The sequence below is a fragment of the Strigops habroptila genome, chromosome 1 (assembly GCF_004027225.2).
Source record: "Strigops habroptila isolate Jane chromosome 1, bStrHab1.2.pri, whole genome shotgun sequence".
Taxonomy (NCBI): domain Eukaryota; kingdom Metazoa; phylum Chordata; class Aves; order Psittaciformes; family Psittacidae; genus Strigops; species Strigops habroptila.
This window is the reverse complement of record NC_044277.2, coordinates 75118322-75137189: the sequence shown is the minus strand read 5'-3', so window position 1 is coordinate 75137189 and position 18868 is coordinate 75118322. Positions and strand designations below refer to the sequence as shown.

Sequence of the window (18868 nt, the reverse complement as noted above, 5' to 3'; positions counted from 1 at the left end):
CTTCTCCTTGTCCCTTTCCCAACCCCCCCAAAATACACACCTACCCAACCCCCCCACACCCCCCAAGGTAGATTACCCTGAATTTTGGCTTTTTAATTGTAGCAAAAAAGGGTTAACAACATAATGGTCAGATGCTTCATTGTCTTTCTCTTTGAAGGTCTTGCTCAGTCTGGCTCTTGGGGTTGCTTTGATGAATTCAATCGTATTGATTTGCCAGTACTATCAGTAGCTGCACAACAAATTGCAATTGTGTTGACATGTAAGAAGGAATGTAGAAAAAGCTTTATTTTTACTGATGGAGATAATGTGGAAATGAACCCTGAATTTGGCATCTTTCTTACTATGGTAGGTATTCAGTAGGTTTCTAATGTGTCAGTGGTGATTGTACAATAATCACTTCTAACCTGGTATGTTAAATGTACTTGCTAATTCTTTTGTTACTTGGCTCTTAGAACTCAGTGACAATTTGAGAACACTAAGCATTACTACAAAGACAGTTTACAGGGTCTTGTTTCAATGACTTCAAGCACATGCAATTAACAAATATATGCCAGCATTGTAAAAACAAGTTGTTATCTAAATGTTAAATTAATTCTGCATGCTATGTTCTAGTTCCCAAAGTATGCTTTTTGCTACAAGTACAGAAAAATGGTTATAGAGATATAGGAAGAAATAGTCAGTAAAAACATGACCTATGAGCCAAACACAGATGTGATTTAAAGCTAAAATGCTTTTTGTCAAACCAGATTACACATTCCTTTGCCGATTCTTCTGTTTCTGCAAGGTGCAGTCAACTTCATAACCTTTTCTTCTCTCCAGAATCCAGGATATGCTGGACGGCAAGAGCTTCCTGAAAACTTGAAGATCAACTTCCGTTCAGTGGCTATGATGGTTCCAGATCGTCAAATCATAATTCGTGTCAAATTGGCTAGTTGTGGTTTCATTGCTAATGTTGTGTTGGCGAGGAAATTCTTTACACTGTATAAGCTGTGTGAAGAACAACTGTCAAAGCAGGTGAATATTTTCATATGAGGAAAAATACCTTAGGAAAAAACTATACATGATGTCACAACTTATTAGTGTCTATGTGAAGAAAATGAAAAAGTTCATGTTCACTATGTAAGCTAAATGACACTTGTGGTTTAGTAGTGCAGCCCTCTGCTGTTCTGAAGGACTAACTCCTACAGGTTATCTGTACGAAATGGGACAGTCATTCAGAACACTGCTTGTTATTAAGATTTATCTTTAATGAATGGTGATGATTCAGGCAAATAAAGTGCTTATATATTGATTGGTCTTACAGAGTGGATTAAGAGGCATTTGGTTTGTGCTGTCTGTGCTTGTTTAGATGTTTCTCTAATAAAGTCAGTTTACAAGATCCACAGAGTATTCAGAATAATGCTGCTAGTTTATTTAATAGTGCTTGAGAACCTTACCTTGGTTCAAAGACTTGTGATTACCTTTCTTTTCTCTGTCACACCTGACTGTTTAGCAGAGATGGGGAATTAAGTTGCCCATAGTCATACAGCCAAAGACTAGGATGCTAGGAGGCATTTGTGCCACATGTACCACTTCTCATACCTATCCATATCTTAAATAATAAATAAAAATTATTTTATCCTTGTTAATGCAAGGAAAATTTTCCCAAACTTTGCATATCTCCCAGGTGCATTATGATTTTGGCTTGCGGAATATATTGTCAGTGCTACGAACATTAGGAGCAGCAAAAAGAGCACATCCTGCAGATACCGAGTCCACGATTGTCATGCGTGTGCTGAGAGATATGAACCTGTCTAAGCTAGTAAGTCCCAAGGGCCTGGTAAATTAATTAAACTGCACTTTGGAGTGACAAACATGTCACTCTGAAATACAATTTAAATCTTTGAAGGTGATCACTAGAAGACTGGATGTGGCTTTTACACTGAAGCTAGCTTGGAAACGTTCCATGCTAAAATCTACTTTAATAAATTCAGTCTGTATGCCAGTGGATTATTTTCAGCAACTTTTGATTACTGGAAGCATCACATCTCCTGCTAGGTGTTTAGCACCTAGAGCGTTACCGTAGACTGTTTCTTGCATTTTCAAATATTTCTTTAGCTTTGGTAGAGTTTGGGATTTTTTTTTTTATTTTTTTAGCATGCTAGAATACATAAAATAGGTTTTAATCGGTGTTCCCCCTGCCCTGGTTTTCACTAGATTGATGAAGATGAACCCTTATTCCTGAGTCTAATTGAAGATTTGTTTCCAGATATCCAGCTTGATAAAGTAGGCTATCCTGAACTGGAAGCTGCCATTGAAAAACAGGTGATGTTTGTCTTGATCTGTACTGCTGCGGCATAACTATTATTATGTGACATCTAAGAAAATCACTGGTTTTGAATCTACCCAGCTGGTAATAATATGCTTTACTCTTTAGAGGCAAAATAAACTTTTCCATAAATCTTTACCACTGACATATTATTATTAAACTTGTTTTTAAGGGTGTCACTGAATTGTGATTGTGGTGTCCTGTGGTTTTCTTGTGAGTCATTAGTTGTGACCAGTTAGAAAAATGCAAGTGTACATTCCCAAGCAAAATGGGGGGTGGGGGGCAGGGGAGGGGAAAAGAGAGCACAGAAAGGGGTCTTGATCATTTAATAAATTGTTTAGTTTAGTTTATTATTTATTTTATTATTTAATTTAATAAATTGTTTAATAAATGAAGGAAAAAAAGAAAAAGAAACAAATCATGCAAAAGCAATTGCTCACCAAAAACAGACAGATGGCCAGACAGTCTCTGAGCAATGGCTACTTTGGAGAAACTTCCCTCCAGTTTTATTCCTGAGCATGGTGTTATCAGTGTAGATTTAAAGATTTAAAAATCTTTAAATATTCCTTCCAACCCAAACCATTCTATGATTCTATGGTATGGAGTATCCTTTCGGTCAGTAAGAGTCAGCTGTACCAGCTGTATTCCCTCCCAGACTCTTGCCCACCTCAGCCTACTTGCTGACTAGACAGTGTGAGAAACAGAGGTCTTGATGCTGTGTAAGCACAGTTCAGCAATAGCCAAAACGCTGGTGTGTTATCAACATTGTTTTGATCACAATTCTAAAATATGGCAACATGGAGAAAATTAACTCCATTCCAACCAGATCCAGTACATATGTACAACTGTTAACAGGATCTTTTGAGAACTTGTGAAGTCTGCTTGTGAACATACTTCTTTTTTGATAAGAGAAATATCTAGTCTATAAGATTATTATAGAATCCATGAGTGTTAGAAATCGTTAAGAGAAGATAAATCTCCAGTGATGGCATTGGAACACCTAACATGACCATCTTGTTTTATGTGAAGAAAGAAATCAGTTCAGATACATTCTGTTAGTAGCATCATTAGATTTTGGGTATATTACTGTATATATGTTGACTCTGGAAAAATGTCAGAAGGCTATATTCTATAGTGGAGAGACAGGCAGCTTAACTGGTTTGGTGTCAACTGTGAGATCTGTTAAGATGTAAATGTATCCACGGAAATGGTGCATCTGATGTCTTCGTTGTCCTTTGCAAGCTCCATTGCTTCAGCAGTGGTGTTCTTCATGACGATGAGGAGTTAGTGGCAGCATATACTTCATGGTTGCTGTTGATGAATTTATCTTGTGCCGCCTTCTGTTCTTGGTTTCCTTGCAGATTGAGATAAATAAGTTGAACTGACATGAGCTTTGATATGTGAGTAATACAGCAAGTGGTAGTGCCAGTGCCACAGCTACAATTGACTGTGTGACAGTAATTTTAAAATCTGTTCTATCTTATCAGTAAAAAGTTAGTCCTTTTTTCCACTGATAATATTTTTCTGAGATTTTTTTTGTGGAACATAATTAAAAACAGAAATCATACTCGAATTAAAATATAGTTGTTATTTTGAGAGCTTCACTTTTACAACATGATCTTGAGCTTTTAGAAATTTTTTTGACTGTCAAAAACATATGGTGCGTTATGAATCCTTAAGAAGTAGTTCTAGCTTTTCTCTACTGACTAAAATCTATCTATCTTCTTCATTTCCAGCTGAGTCACTTTCACAAGCAACAGCAATACCATTACAGTGAGATAACTTTAAGCTTGGAACTAGCAAAAAGTAGTAAACAAGCATATGATATCTGATTCTAAAACATCATGTCTTTTCTTAGAAGGATGATATATTAAGAAGTTGCTCAAAGCTCTGTCTGTACACTGAGAATTAACAAAATGTTTTATGAAAAGCTTTTGACTATTGTAAGCATTTAGAAACACAAATCATCATCATAAAAAGGCAACTGTTGCGAGAGGCAAGTGAAAATGCTGTATGGCTATGGAAGACATTGCTAGCAAAAGTGTTTCTAAAATTCTTGGGTTTTCCTTAAAATCATGTTTTAACCCTAAGAAGATATAAAAAAAAAAAAAAAGAAAAAGATTACTTATTTTTCTGAATACATATTTGAATACCAAATTTCTTCACAGAGAAAGTAATCAGGCTTTGGAACAGTTTTCCCAGGGAAGTAGTGGAATCACCATCCCTGGAAGTGTTCAAAAACTGAGATGAGGACCTCAGTGATATGATTTAGTGGTGGTCTTGGCAGTCCTGGGGTAACGGTTGGACTTAATGATCTTAAAGGTCTTTTCCAACCTAGTTGATTCTATGATTCTATATGCCTTCTTTTTCCAAATAGTTTTTTTTATATACACAAAAACTTTACAAAGATTGTAGTCTTCTGCTGAAGATAGATTTATTTATGTATTTATTTATTTATTTTTAAAGCATCAAAATATCTTGTGTACTAAATTAGTAATAATTTGGTTTTCTGTCACTATCTATAGGTGGAGGAAGCTGGACTTGTTTGTCATCCTCCTTGGAAACTGAAAGTTATCCAACTTTTTGAAACCCAGAAAGTAAGGCATGGATTGATGACACTAGGACCTAGCGGTTCAGGAAAAACTGTTTGCATCCACACTTTAATGAAAGCCATGACAGGTATGTGAATACTTCTGTTGTAAACTGTTATTAAACTTTAAACCACATTGTTTTTTCATAGAAAGCCTCAATTACTTCACTGTGAGAATATATTACTGGAAGAATAGGTTTGTGTTGTATGGTACTAATTTTTGCAGTAATATCTTTTAAAAGCTTGCAAATGTCTGACATTGGAAGTCATATAATACATATCCTATACATATTATGATACTTATATCAGAAGTTCTTATTCTACAAACACTGAGAAAGGTGTGCGCTGTCTGGGTAGATAGCTTGGGCAAGTGATTGAAGCATCTCCCAGGTTTGGCTGAGGTAACGCTGAAACCTTCCCCTAATCATAAGTATGTAGTCCTCTTTGAACATGGTTCACAAGACTGTCTTTATCTGCAGTATAAAATAACTGCTTCTGTCCTGTATTGCTGCTAGGAGATCCTGGTTTAGTGACAAAATATTCAAGGATATTAATTTTGCATCCTGGCTGGAGGCTTGAGGAGTGTGTCTTTTTGTCCTCTGTATTTCTAAACAAAAATATTAGTAGAAGAACTTCTGTTTGATCTTACTAAAAGCTCATAGCTGGGGGAGAAAAAAAACATCTCTTGAGATAAGCTTGTGTTACCCCATTTCATAGGCTTCAGTGGGCTGCTTATACAATTTTCCAGAAATGGATACTTTCTGTAAAAAATTGCTCAGCCAGTCTCTCATCTATGCAGTAACTTGGTGTGCTTAAGAAACACTGTGAGCTCTACATTGCAGTGTAAATGACTGTTTCATTTTGGAAAAGAAAGCAGAAAGAACGCGTAGTAGCGTTATACTATTTTCCTATGTTTCTGTAGCACTGAAATGTGAACTACTACCAAGATAAAGCTGCCACAATACTTTTTTCAAGCTGATCTTCCGGTATAACCTCAGAAACTGTAAAACTACGTGATTTGCCAGGCTTCTCTCTTACGTGTTAGTGAGCTCTGATTATAATTAAGATTTTAAGATAAGCCATTTTTTTAACCTCGCTCTTTCAACATTATTGGTTCCTGACTAAGTTTTGATATTAGGTTTTCTAAAGATGTCTGGCATAGGATCTTTTTAAACTGTTCTTAATGAGGAGAATATAAAGGCTATATGATCATAGTATGGCTAGATAGAATTTGGCTGCCTAAAAGACTTCACAGGGCCAAGATGATATACTTTATCTATTCCAAGATGTATACAAATGCGCAACAGGAAAAAACAACAATCAGCCATGTGGAGCATTTCCTTGGTTTTTAGTCGTTGGGTTTTAAAAATGTGTATCCAAAAAAAGCCTTTAAAACTCTATTATTTGGTAAGCCTTCAAAATATTAAACAAAACCTTGAATAAATTTTATCTTGCTGTACTTCTGTTCCCAGTGAGCCTATGAAGTGTGAATTGTACTTTCAGAAGTTTCAGAACTTTTTTGTACTTTAAATTTTTATGGCTGCAGTTAACAAATATTGATGTATAGCAAGAGATAAATTTTCCAAATAAATACACAACTTCTTATAATGACGAATGCATATTAAACCGTACATCTGGGCGTAATGATTTTGAATTTGTCAAAGTTCTCTGACTGGTGAAAATAAATGCCCAAACTAACTAATGATCTGCCTTCATAGATTGTGGACAGCCACATCGTGAAATGAGAATGAATCCTAAAGCTATAACTGCTGCACAAATGTTTGGCCGTCTTGACGTGGCAACAAACGACTGGACAGATGGAATATTTTCAACACTCTGGAGAAAAACTTTAAAAGCCAAAAAAGGTAGAATGAAAAACAGTTACCTTTTTTTTTTTTTTTTTGTGCTTACATGGAAACATTGGACTATTGCTGCAAATTGCTGCAAGAACTAAGAACTTCTGCCTATTGTATAGTCTCTGCTCTAAATGCTTTGTGTTGAAACTGTGTATTGTAGCAATACTGTTTCACTGAATTTGCTGATCCCTGTCTTTCAAATGATAGGCCCTTGTATGGATGCACAGGGGAAGGTAAGTGCCAGTTCCCCCAAAACTGGTATACTATAAAAATATTTTGGTGCTGTCAGGACTTCTACCTGGTCTGCAGCTGCTCTACTAGAAGGGTATGAATTTCCTTTGCATCATACCTGCTAGCCCTGCACATACCACAGTCCATGTCAAATGGCACTATACAATTCTATTTAGGCAACCAATTTCTGCCTAAAGTAATGCTAGCATATATTCTTAAACTGCTATTTTAACTAAAAGATAGTTGGGTGCTAGTGGATTCTTCCTTGTTTTGTCTGAATATTAGTATGTGACCTTATCATTAGGCCTTTAAGGAAGGACTAAAATAAAAAAAAAAGGGAGGAAAATCCTAACTTATGTTGCACTATCATACAAAAATTCTTAGTCTTTAAGGATACAGATACTTTTAAAATAGAAAATACTTTAGGTTTTAATTTTGTTGGTTTTGTTTTAAATCTAAAAATGTAGCGCCCTTGATAACGTAGCATAGCATTAACTGTAGATTTTTCTGTTTTTCCCTTTAATGTGAAATATAAATTAGCACACTCACATGACTTCCTCAGACTCACTATTTGCAACAGTTCTGTAACGTCTCTTATGAAGTGAACTCCAGACCATCTCATGCCTGAGAGGCCTGCACTGTAGCTATGAAAAGCCTCTAAATATAAAACTACTTGCCTCAGAAGTGAGAAGGTTTCTCATCCGGAACCTTCTTGGTTCATACGTAGCAATGCACCAAGTCACCTAGACCTAGATAGTAAGGACTCTCTGAAAGCAGAAGAGAGTGGGACCCTCTCTGAAGAAGTGCTATCTAACAACGCACAGCAGAGGGAGCTGGATCAACGTTACATGCAGGAGAACGAACAAGAAGAATCTTCCCCTAAGCAGACCTCTTTTACTTAGGAAGTGATTTTTTCTAGAGTTCCTTTCATTTAATCTCACCACATTACACCACCTCTTTGGAAACAAATGAATGGTGGTTTTAAATAGATCTGTAGTTTCTGGGGTTTTTTATGTTGTTTTATGTAAGTTGAAATAAACCTAGTTTGTTAGTACTAGTTGAAGACTGGATCCATAAAACTGTTTCAGACTGTTACAAACTGATGACTTATAGTGATAAGACTTTATATACCGAGCAATGGATAATTTTTATCAATGGGTGGTGAAATGAAGTCATTGAAATTGGGTAATGGAAATGGTAATTGTATTGAAAGCTGAGATTCTAGCTGTGTGCATTAATTTGGAATTAGTTTGAAACTTGTTTGCAGAGAGATAAACTGGTCCTTGAAAGAAAGTAGAAATTCCTCAAAAGGCATTATCTGTTATTTTTGATTATAGGTGACCATATCTGGATAGTTCTTGATGGTCCAGTTGATGCTATTTGGATTGAGAACCTTAATTCTGTTCTGGATGATAACAGAACCCTAACTCTAGCAAATGGAGATCGGATACCTATGGCACCAAATTGCAAAATAGTCTTTGAACCTCATAATATTGATAATGCTTCTCCAGCAACAGTTTCAAGGAATGGGATGGTATTCATGAGCTCATCAGTTCTCAGCTGGAGCCCTATCCTTGAGGTATGATAGCTAAGTGATTATGTATTAGCAATTTTACTGGTTACTTATTCAACACTTCACCGTTGTTACTTTAGGACCTAATTTTCCGAACTTTTGCTATGAAATGCCTTTTACACTGTATAAACTTATAGGCCAGCATTTAATATAGCAATGTTTCTGGTATTAGTTTATACAAAAGTGAATAATGAATTTTTTTCGGGAACATAGTCAATATACTACACTTTTAAAAACATGGACATTTCACTTTAGGGAAAATTTGAATTCAAGATATTTTATACAATTGAAGAACAACTCAGTTGTCAAAATATCAACTACACGGCAGCCTCTAGTACAGCTTCAGACCAAGGAAGAAGAAGGAGTGAACAGGCTGATTCAGAAATCTAGAAATCCTCAAAGAAAAACATTTTATTTTGCCTTATCAGTCATGATTTACCTCTTCACTTTAAAGTGATATGCAGACTAAATTGAGTTGTGTTGAAGTAAGTGTTGCATGCAAGTAGTTTCACTTAATCCATGAACTTGTGCCTTTAATTTATTTTGGTGGTAGCAACAGTCAAAACAAAAACAAGATCATGGTTTGGTTTTTTTTGCGTTTGGATAACACAAAAAAAAAATTTGTTCATTTCAGCCACGAAACAATCCTTCCAATGTCCCTTTCTCACTCCCCTCTCTCCTCCCTCCAAAAAAAAAAAGTTATAAAATTGCAACCTATAGTTATCTGTCATCTGAGCCAATAGCATTTACTTGGTTTTTGTTTCATTTTACTTCATAAATAAAATACCTTTATGGCTTTTTCAGTATGTCTCTAAGACTATTTTGGGTCTTAGCAACTTTTCTACTTACCCCTAGTATTTTATGAACAGCTGGTGAAGTTCCAGATATCTATTTTAGGTAGTTCTGCCATTTAATCTTTAGTACTTTGTTTTCCACCTACCTGTTTCTAGAAAGATTTTTCATATATCTAACTACTTGTAATGAGTCCCACAGCTTCTTTATTTTGGGCAGTAAAAGATAGAGTTTCAAAATATTATGAAGGTAGAAATGTATAAAGGAATCACACACACACAAAATATTTGAAGTTGGAAGGAACCTCTAGAGATTGTGTAGTTGAACACACCTCACTCAGAGCAGAGTCAGCTAGAGTAGGTTGCTCAGTACTATGTCCTATTGAATTTTGAGATGGAGACTTCAGAAGCTCACTGAGAAGCCTGTTCCTGCATTTGAAAACAACAGCTTTTTTTTTTTTTTTTTTTTTTTTTTTAATGTTTGGATGGAATTTATTTTATTTCAATTTGTGCCAAAATTCAGTTTGAAGTTTGGGGAAGAATCTGCAAGTATTTTTGCTGACGAGTGTATTTCACGTAAGAAATAAATTCATGGGATGTAAACACGAAACATTCAGTGACACAGATGAGAGAAAGCTTCTGGGTAACTCGTAGAAGCAGGTTACTATGTTGAGCTAAAGACACGAAAAAACAAATCCTATCCCATGATCTTGAGAAACAGGTAGTTTTAATTAGGTTTTGTTTATCCAGTATTGCAGATACTGAGACGCACAATAAAAACAACACATACCAGCAGATATCCCCTCCTGAAATCCTAAATTTTTTTCTGCAACTTTCAGATGTTTCTGGGGTACCCTATATCACTACTCGAAATAAACACTGTACAGAATGAATCAAACCTGTGTTAAATATATATGAAATTCTTTCTTTGCAGTGTTCTTGTATACCTTAAACAGCCATTGTGATTATAAACTATTTGAAAATAATTTTTGTGCTGTTGAAAACTTTAAAGTGCTTTTTTCTTCAGTGTCCATGTTTAACAGCCAGTAGGAATTATGCATACTTGGTGTGAAGTCTGACCTTCTGCCAGACAAACCATGCCCAAGAGGCAGGCAATCTGAGCCCCCCATCCCCCTTCCCCAAGAAATCAGTTTTCAATGCTTGCTAGACCTTTTGAGTCACTAGAGTTGAATTTACTGAGACTTGCATTGGGAACTAGATTTATTTTCTCACCATGCTTTGTGACAGGGATTTTTGAAAAGACGCTCATTCCAAGAAGCTGAAATTCTACGTCAGCTGTATTCTTCATCATTCCCAGAGTTGTACCGCTTCAGCATTCAGTGTCTGCAATACAAGACTGAAATGTTGGAAGCCTTTGTGATTATGCAGAGCATTAATATGCTGCAGGGTCTTATCCCACCTAAGGTAGCGTGGATTTTTTTCTGTGTTTACTTAATCTAATGGAGATGATTTTAAGCCATAAGGTTATGTAGAGAGGAGATTCTTTGACAACTTGGAATATTAATGAAGATGCAGGTTAGTGAGGAATTCTTTTTCTTTAGAAAGCAATAGCTACAATGTGCCTTCTTTCACATTTGATTTTGATGTTAAGCACTGACCTGTAGCATGTGTCAGATTGCATCTTTCCTTCAGGTTTTGTTTTTTGTGGTGGATTGTTATCAGATTATAAACTAGAATTTAAACAGATCGAATGCTGTAATGGGTGGTTAAAAGTGCTATTTACAGGGTGCTTTTCTATGTTTTGTGATCGACTTGGTATTGGTTTAGTCTGTTTATTGACAAAGACATCTGTAAATTTAAACATGACCAAAGGCTTTTAACCTATTGTTACTTTGATTACGAAATAGAATTTTCAGGCAATTGAAAATAAAAACCTTAATCCTTCAGGAGCAAGGAGGGGAACTGACTCCAAAATACTTGGAAAGGCTGTATATCTTCTCTCTTATGTGGAGTGTAGGAGCATTGCTAGAACTGGAAGACAGATGCAAAATGGAGCACTGGCTTCAAAAACATGCAACAGTAAAACTTGATCTTCCCTGTATTCCAGAAGGCAGTGAAGATACCATGTTTGATTATTATGTGGCATCTGACGGTTAGTAACCCATATGGGTGGTAGGGGGTGAAGCTTAAAACTAATGTTAAAATTGTGTTTCTTTTAGAGAATTAATTTAGAAGTTTTTTGTAGTTTAACTTCTTTTGTGTTCCTTAGCAAGTATTGTTTTACAGTTACACTTTACTGATGACGGTGTATGGAGCTTTTTCCCTGTTTCCTATAAGAAATCAGAATGTGGATATATTGCTACAGGAAGCTTCATGGACTTTGCGTGGATGAATTGTCAAGTGAATGAAAATAGACAAGCCTTGTGCTTGTCATAATTTATGTAGGAAAGAGGAGTAAGCCTTAACTTGAGAGATTCTTTGATTATACAGTTCTATAATATTGGTCTGAATTTAGAGTGGGATTACTGTATGTGAGACAGAGGCACTAACAGATGAGTCAACTCAGTGGAAAATAAAAGAAACGATGATGCCTTGTATTTCTAAAACATTTACTTCATTTCTTTCTTATTAGGTAAATGGGTGCACTGGAATACATGTGTTGAAGAGTATGTATATCCCAGTAGCAGCACTCCAGAGTATGGCTCTATACTTGTGCCTAATGTTGACAACGTGAGAACAGATTTCCTTATCAAAACCATTGAGAAACAGGGCAAGGTACTTCTATATTTCACATCTAAATAGTGCTAACAGTTTTTGATAAGGCTTTTGAATTAGAAGTATTAGATTACTGAATAGGAGGAATAATTTTTTAAAGAGAGAATGGCGATTCCAAGAGCCACATTCATGTAAATATGCTTGAACCCTTGAATACTCACTGCTTCCAGACTTTGTTGTCTTCCTCTCACCCATTCTTTTTGTAGTGGAAATAACCATAATTGCAGCTGAGATCAGATCAGAAGTGAAGCAATATTTTCATGTAGCTGTTGGAGAGGGGACTACACGCAGGGCAGCAGAGTGCCAGACTCTGCTGATATGAACTCTGCCCACATGGGGCAGTTACAGAGCTTATGAACCTTTAGGTTATGCAACCTATGCACCAAAACTTTGATGGATAAGCAGGATATGGTAAATAACAAGAGCAAAAGAAATTGAAGGCTCTAGACAGTACATGCTTTTCCAAACACTCAACTCCTTTTATAATAATCCATTGCTCTGTTAAATTGTGTTGACTGACATGACCGTTAACTGCAAATATTTTTAACTTGTAGTCTGCAAAAGCCTACAAGACATTAACTGTTTTGCTTCCACATGTCTCTTGTTGAGAATTCACTTTACATAACTTTTCTAGTTTCATTTCAATTTAAAAGCTAAATGGGATTTCTGAGGCTTTGCCAAGACACCCAGCTCTTGTGTTTTGTCTTATTTCAATATTGTCTTTGTCTAGGCTGTCCTACTAATTGGTGAGCAAGGAACTGCAAAGACTGTTATCATTAAAGGTTTTATGTCAAAATATAACCCTGAAAACCACATGGCTAAGAGTTTGAATTTTTCATCTGCAACTACTCCGTTAATCTTCCAGGTATAGTAATCATTCACCTTCTAATACATTGTGACTGGATTCAAGCATTGTTCTGAGAATTTGCCAGGAGGATGCTTCTGAAAGTGGTTTATTTAATTGAAAATGAGTACAGAAATAAAAAAGCACCTGCTCAAAAGGACTAAGTGTCCTAAAACATGATTTAAGACTTGTGTAAAAACCATGTTCCCTTCAACTTCTTTGGAGGTTATTGAGCTGTTCTTGGATTAGTACAATACTATGCATATTATTTACTTCATCACATTTAATGTTTTTATGTCAAAAGTATCAATTCTCACTAACTGGGTAGAGCTGTTGGTGACTTCCCTCAGATTTCTCTAGAAGCCCTGAGTAAAATAAGTGCTACCCACAACAATCTGTCAACTGTGTGCTGTCTGCAATTTAAATTTCAGTAAATTACTCATTAAAAAAGTAACATATGCAGTGTAGCTGCTCTAAATAGAACTATGAATTCTTAAATCCTGAACAGTACTGCCTATCCAAATTTCTGCAGAGCTAGTTTGAGCTATTTCAAGTTTTTTATCCTGATGGCAATATATATGGGAAATATTTTTAATGCTGTTTGGTATGCCAAGGCAATGAACTGTCTATGCTATAATCAGAAGTGCTGTCTATTGGCTCGATGCATCATCTATCACCTGGCTCTATAGCATAGTAGAAACTGTTAACATGTTAAATATCTGAGCATGTAATTTTGGTCTTATTTTACTTAATGATTTTCCTTCTATCGAATGGACTATAGAAACAAAAGCTAGTGTTAGTACATCTATTTTTATAAAATATATGTCAAGTTTATTGATGATAGATGATAGTCTGTTGATGATCAAGAAATCTGAAATAGATGTGCAAGTCTAACAATCAAGTCTCTGGCAACAATCTAAACTGAAGCATTGTCTGTTACTACACATGCGCATTTAAATTACTCTGACTTTCTAAAGTCTTGATCTAACTGATGCCACTTGTGTAAGAAGGCTTTCCAGGCTGCTGTGCAGGAGCCTAAGCACAGTGTAAGAATGCAGATATTTACATTTGCACTAATGAATAACAACGCATGGTTAAGTGAGCTTTCACTTGTATAGAATACATAAAATGTGGACCTTAAGAAAAACGGAGTAATGGAAAGATGATGGGAAGAAAAGTGGTGGTAAGCCTGCTATTGAGTAAAGTTATTTCCTCAAGTCTATTTATGATTGTGAGTTTACTTATCACTGCATGCTTTTATGAAGTACATTGGTATATGCTGTAAAGGTCTTCAAGAATCACATATTTCAGCACTGACAGATTATTAGTTTAATCTTTATTGCTGGTAATTATCAATTCTTCAGATAATAAAATGAAAGAAAAACTTGAAATGGTATCAAATTTATGAAACTGTTAGACAACTACATTAGACATTTGTTCTATCTGATACCAACCTAATGCTGTATAGTGTGATATTTCAGGCACTCTAGTTGAACTAGTGCAATTAACTGCAGCAGATGTGTTGTCTAAACCTTCCTTAGTAAAATTCTGTGTAACAAAACCATCAATATGTTTAAATGTTTTAATCTTTTATGAAAGGAAGGGCTGCTTGTTAACTGTCCAATAATTGCTTTTTAACAGCGTATAATAGAAAGTTATGTGGACAAGCGCATGGGCACAACTTATGGTCCGCCTGCAGGCAAAAAGATGACAGTCTTCATTGATGATGTGAATATGCCCATAATAAATGAATGGGGAGATCAGGTTAGTTTGTAAGAAAGAAAAAAAGAAGGCAAAAGATATTTTCTTATTTTCTTTCTTTCCTTGCTACACTTTAAAAATGGCTTCTCTTTTCTCTCAGGCAGTAGGGGGTAAGTTTGATATGTAGTGCTTAATTTTTAAAGCTTTTAAAAGAACCTATGTAGTTTTATATTGTCCTGAATTGATTTAAAATAAATATACTGACTACAAGAAGCAGTTTGAGTGGTCCTTAAAACAAGCCTGTATAATTTTAACAATGTTTTTAACTAACACTCATTTTTTAATAATAATAAAAAAAATAATAGAAAAAACCCCCTTTGGCACAGAAATTTTGATAGCAAACTGGTTGTGTGGACAATAATTGAATTAGTAGTGATTTTATGAAAGTAATTCTATAGAATTGTACAGAAATAATTCTATGTTTGCAGCTTGAAAAACCATGTTTGTGATTGTTAAACATGGAAATTTCATCAAAATATTTGGTAGCAAATGCAACTACTGAAGTTGAATCATCTTGAGCTTGATTAGAACACCTGGAAGATTTGTGTTAAAAGGAAGAAGTATTTCCAATACAACAGTAGTGGAAATCATGCAGCACCTGAAGGAAACAAGCAGGAATTTGAGTGAGAAAATAATGTTACAGACTTTATTAGGTCTTTCAAGTACATAAGAGTCTTTTGTGTTTCATTTAGTTGTGTGTATAATATTCTGTTCTATAATAACTAATTATTTTACAGGTCACTAATGAGATAGTTAGGCAGCTGATGGAACAGAAAGGACTGTATAACCTGGAAAAGCCTGGTGAATTTACCAACATTGTGGACATTCAGTTTTTGGCTGCCATGATCCATCCTGGGGGAGGTCGCAATGACATTCCACAGAGGCTCAAGAGACAATTTTCTGTATTCAACTGTACTCTTCCTTCTAATTCGTCCATTGACAAAATTTTTGGTAAAGAAAACTTAGCTTCGCATCCATCCCATTTTTGAAAATGGTAGCTGATTTTTCTTTATCCCTCTGTTTATAAACATTATGATTAAAGTTGAGGCTTAATACCCCTCTGATTTTCTTCCCAGCATATTTTCCTTCAGTAATCACTACCCCCCTGCAACTTCATCAATCTGTAAGTTTTCCAGGTCCAGTTGCATCTTTGAATGTGTTGGTATGCTATGTGTTAGGAATAGTGGCATGAAGGCCATTCCTTCTTTTAGTGATGATGCTGTGGAGTTGCTAAGGTTCTACCGGTGCTAAGAATGAGTAACTAATGACTAGACTTTCACAAAAGACAGCATCATTGGTCTCAGAGAAATGATTAGTTATTCAAAGGCTGGGGAAGATATTTGATAGGGAAAAAAAAAGAAAATTTTTAACAGATAATTAATTAAGAGATAAATACTCAGTGAGCTGGTAGCAGAATGGTGTTAAGATCAGGTGAATCAAGATTTGAATAAAGACTGAAAAGCCATTTCAACAAATTAGAAAAGGGTTTGGGATTAAAAAGGCAAAAGAAATTTAAGAAGATTGTTGTTTTTGGTATGGCATTAGTGTGTCTTAGAAAAATCTTTCAATTGGCAATTTTTTTTTTCCCTGCAGGTGTAATTGGACAAGGGCATTATTGTAGTGAGCGGGGATTTTCAGAAGATGTGAGTAAAACTGTAGCCAAATTGGTTCCGCTGACACGCAGGCTGTGGCAGATTACCAAGCTAAAAATGTTGCCCACACCAGCCAAGTTCCATTATGTCTTCAACCTTCGAGACCTCTCAAGGATTTGGCAAGGAATGCTGAATACTACATCAGAAGTGATCAATGAACCAAAAGTAAGTGCAGCACATTAGTGGTTTTGTTATAATTAGTGTATAATTAGTGTAGCAAAGAGGTTGAAGAGTCTGTCTTGTTGGCATTTCTGGTTAAAAAAGTTTATCAGATTGTTTTGAGGTAAAGTTCAACTTTACAGTTGAGGTAAAGTTTTAGTTCAACTTCCAGTGCCAACTGAAACAACAACTTTGTTTCATAAATATAACAAAAAATTGCTTCTTTTGATAGAAGGGGGTTTTCTTTTATCTGCTCACTCTATTACTGACAAATGCCAGTTTGTTTAAAAGAAGCAAGAGAAAAAAAAAAAAGAGAAGCAGTGAACTTATTTTAACACAATGAAAATATGTATATATTGATTAAAAGTTCCTCTCTCTCCACTGGTGTCTGGAGGCTTTCAGTCACTGCCTAATAGCTGTCTAACAAATGATTTCTGGCTTACAGCTTAAAAGGAAGTCGTCGTAATGAGTCATAGTGATTCCTCTTTTTTTTTTGTTCTTTTTTTTTTTCCATAATCCACCTTTCTTCCAGAAAAACTCAACATTTTATACATCATTTGTCTTTTAATTGTTTTAAGGAAAAGTCACTTAGTGTTTTGAGCACTGAAACATGAAGTGCTGGAAAAGCAATATTTATGGTAATGATGGTAAATTTTTTATACATTTGGGTTATATAATCACTTCCTGCTTAATGTACTTCTCCTGTTGCTGAATAAGCTCCTGAAGTCTACTACATCTAAAATTTGTATTTTAGAATTGATTTTTATTTCTGAAGCTAAAAATATTCAGCATTAAGACGATTGTGTACATATTCTAAATTAATTTTATTCCAATTCCTCAAATTTTTATTGTATAAATTTACATATCAGTTCTGAAACTTGACATAGTATGTGTCATTTGTACAAAGTGCTTAAAGTTCAAACAAAAGGCCTTTAAGGAGTACTTGGAAATTTTTCTGCTACTGTGTGGTAATAGAGTGGGATTAAAACCACTGCTGCCAGGATTAAGAACCTGGCAGGTTTTCCTTCTCCATCCTATGACCAAACCAAAGGACTTTAAAGGTATATTGAAAGTGGAGAAGGAATAATATGAACACTTATGCATTTCTTTTTTTTTCTATTTTTTTTTCTCTCTAACTACTTTGGGTATACTATTGGGACTGACATCTATGTTTGGGATGAAATTATTCATGCTATGATTTTACCTAACTTCTACTTAATGACCAGTTAAAAAAGTGGTTTAGAAGTGCTTAAATATGTGTTAATAAGTATGGATACGGATTTAGAGCTAGGGAAGTAAAATCTTAATTTGGTAAATACACTCCAGTCCACAATGCTAGATTAAGGCTTCTTGCACATTAGCTGAAAGTAAGCTTAAAATACTGTTGGGCAGAATGAGAAGCTCAAGATATCTCTCCTGAATAAACCCCAACATACTACAGTTTCTTTTCTAGTATTAGTATGATTTTAAAATAAATAAAAAATTTCTGGCTGAATTTTTTTTTTAATATATATATAGGTGCTGATAAAACTGTGGAAGCATGAATGTAAATGTGTTATTGCTGATCGTTTTACAACTTCGGAAGATGTAAACTGGTTTGATGCAGCTGTGGTAAAACTCATTGAGGAGGAGTTTGAAGAAACAAAAGCATTGCTGGATTCTGAAATTGATGCATTCTTTGTTGACTTCTTAAGGGATGCCCCCGAAAGAACTGGTAAAGTTGGGCTATGATAACCATGGAGATGTCAAGAATAGGGAAGGGGATATGATAAAAAAGACACTAATAGAAATATGTCTTCAAAAATGCCTAGTAAGTTTATGCATTAAGGGTGACTGTTCCGTCCAGTGACTTTGAAGGTAGTCTATGTTACCAGCTGAGGCGCATATTTATATTCATGGGATTCTTAAGTCCATATTTATATCCAGGTTACCTGTATCAGGGAACCTTGCTTTCATTTCCATCAATGTGGTAGATAGAAAGAACTGCCAAATAGTGAGCAAAATTCTAAATTATTCTGAAATGATGAAAGAGTGTGGTATGAATTATCGGAAGTGGTACTAGATGAAAAATAGCACTCTAGCCACCATCCCCTGGAAACCTGGTAGAAAAATGCTGGCTCTGGGCTAATCCAGTACTTAGGAAATACCTGATACATGATTTTATAACACATGAGTATTATTTCAAAATCTCCTGAATGTTAGTAAAACCTCTTGAATTACCCATATGGCTTACAATGTCTTTGCATCTTTTAAATAAAAACACTGTGTCACTAGCCTTGCTAAATGACCTGGGAATATTCGTTAGTTGATGAAAAAGAACAGAAAATGATTCTTTAGGTTTGGGGAAGGTCATTAATCTAAGCTATT

The 18868-nt window shown here is 35.2% G+C and overlaps 1 protein-coding gene across 1 annotated transcript in view; it reads left to right on the top strand.

The window, feature by feature from the left end:
- The window catches only part of DNAH5 (dynein axonemal heavy chain 5), a 121958-nt gene that overhangs the window by 55094 nt on the left and 47996 nt on the right, over positions 1-18868 (top strand). Inside the window, exons 38-52 of the mRNA XM_030478857.1 lie at positions 158-345; positions 820-1014; positions 1667-1801; positions 2197-2304; positions 4834-4987; positions 6617-6763; positions 8323-8564; positions 10598-10774; positions 11258-11462; positions 11943-12085; positions 12816-12950; positions 14571-14693; positions 15428-15641; positions 16284-16507; positions 18020-18215. Coding sequence (XP_030334717.1) covers positions 158-345; positions 820-1014; positions 1667-1801; positions 2197-2304; positions 4834-4987; positions 6617-6763; positions 8323-8564; positions 10598-10774; positions 11258-11462; positions 11943-12085; positions 12816-12950; positions 14571-14693; positions 15428-15641; positions 16284-16507; positions 18020-18215 — 2586 coding nt within the window. The remainder of the gene's footprint in view (positions 1-157; positions 346-819; positions 1015-1666; positions 1802-2196; positions 2305-4833; positions 4988-6616; positions 6764-8322; positions 8565-10597; positions 10775-11257; positions 11463-11942; positions 12086-12815; positions 12951-14570; positions 14694-15427; positions 15642-16283; positions 16508-18019; positions 18216-18868) is intronic.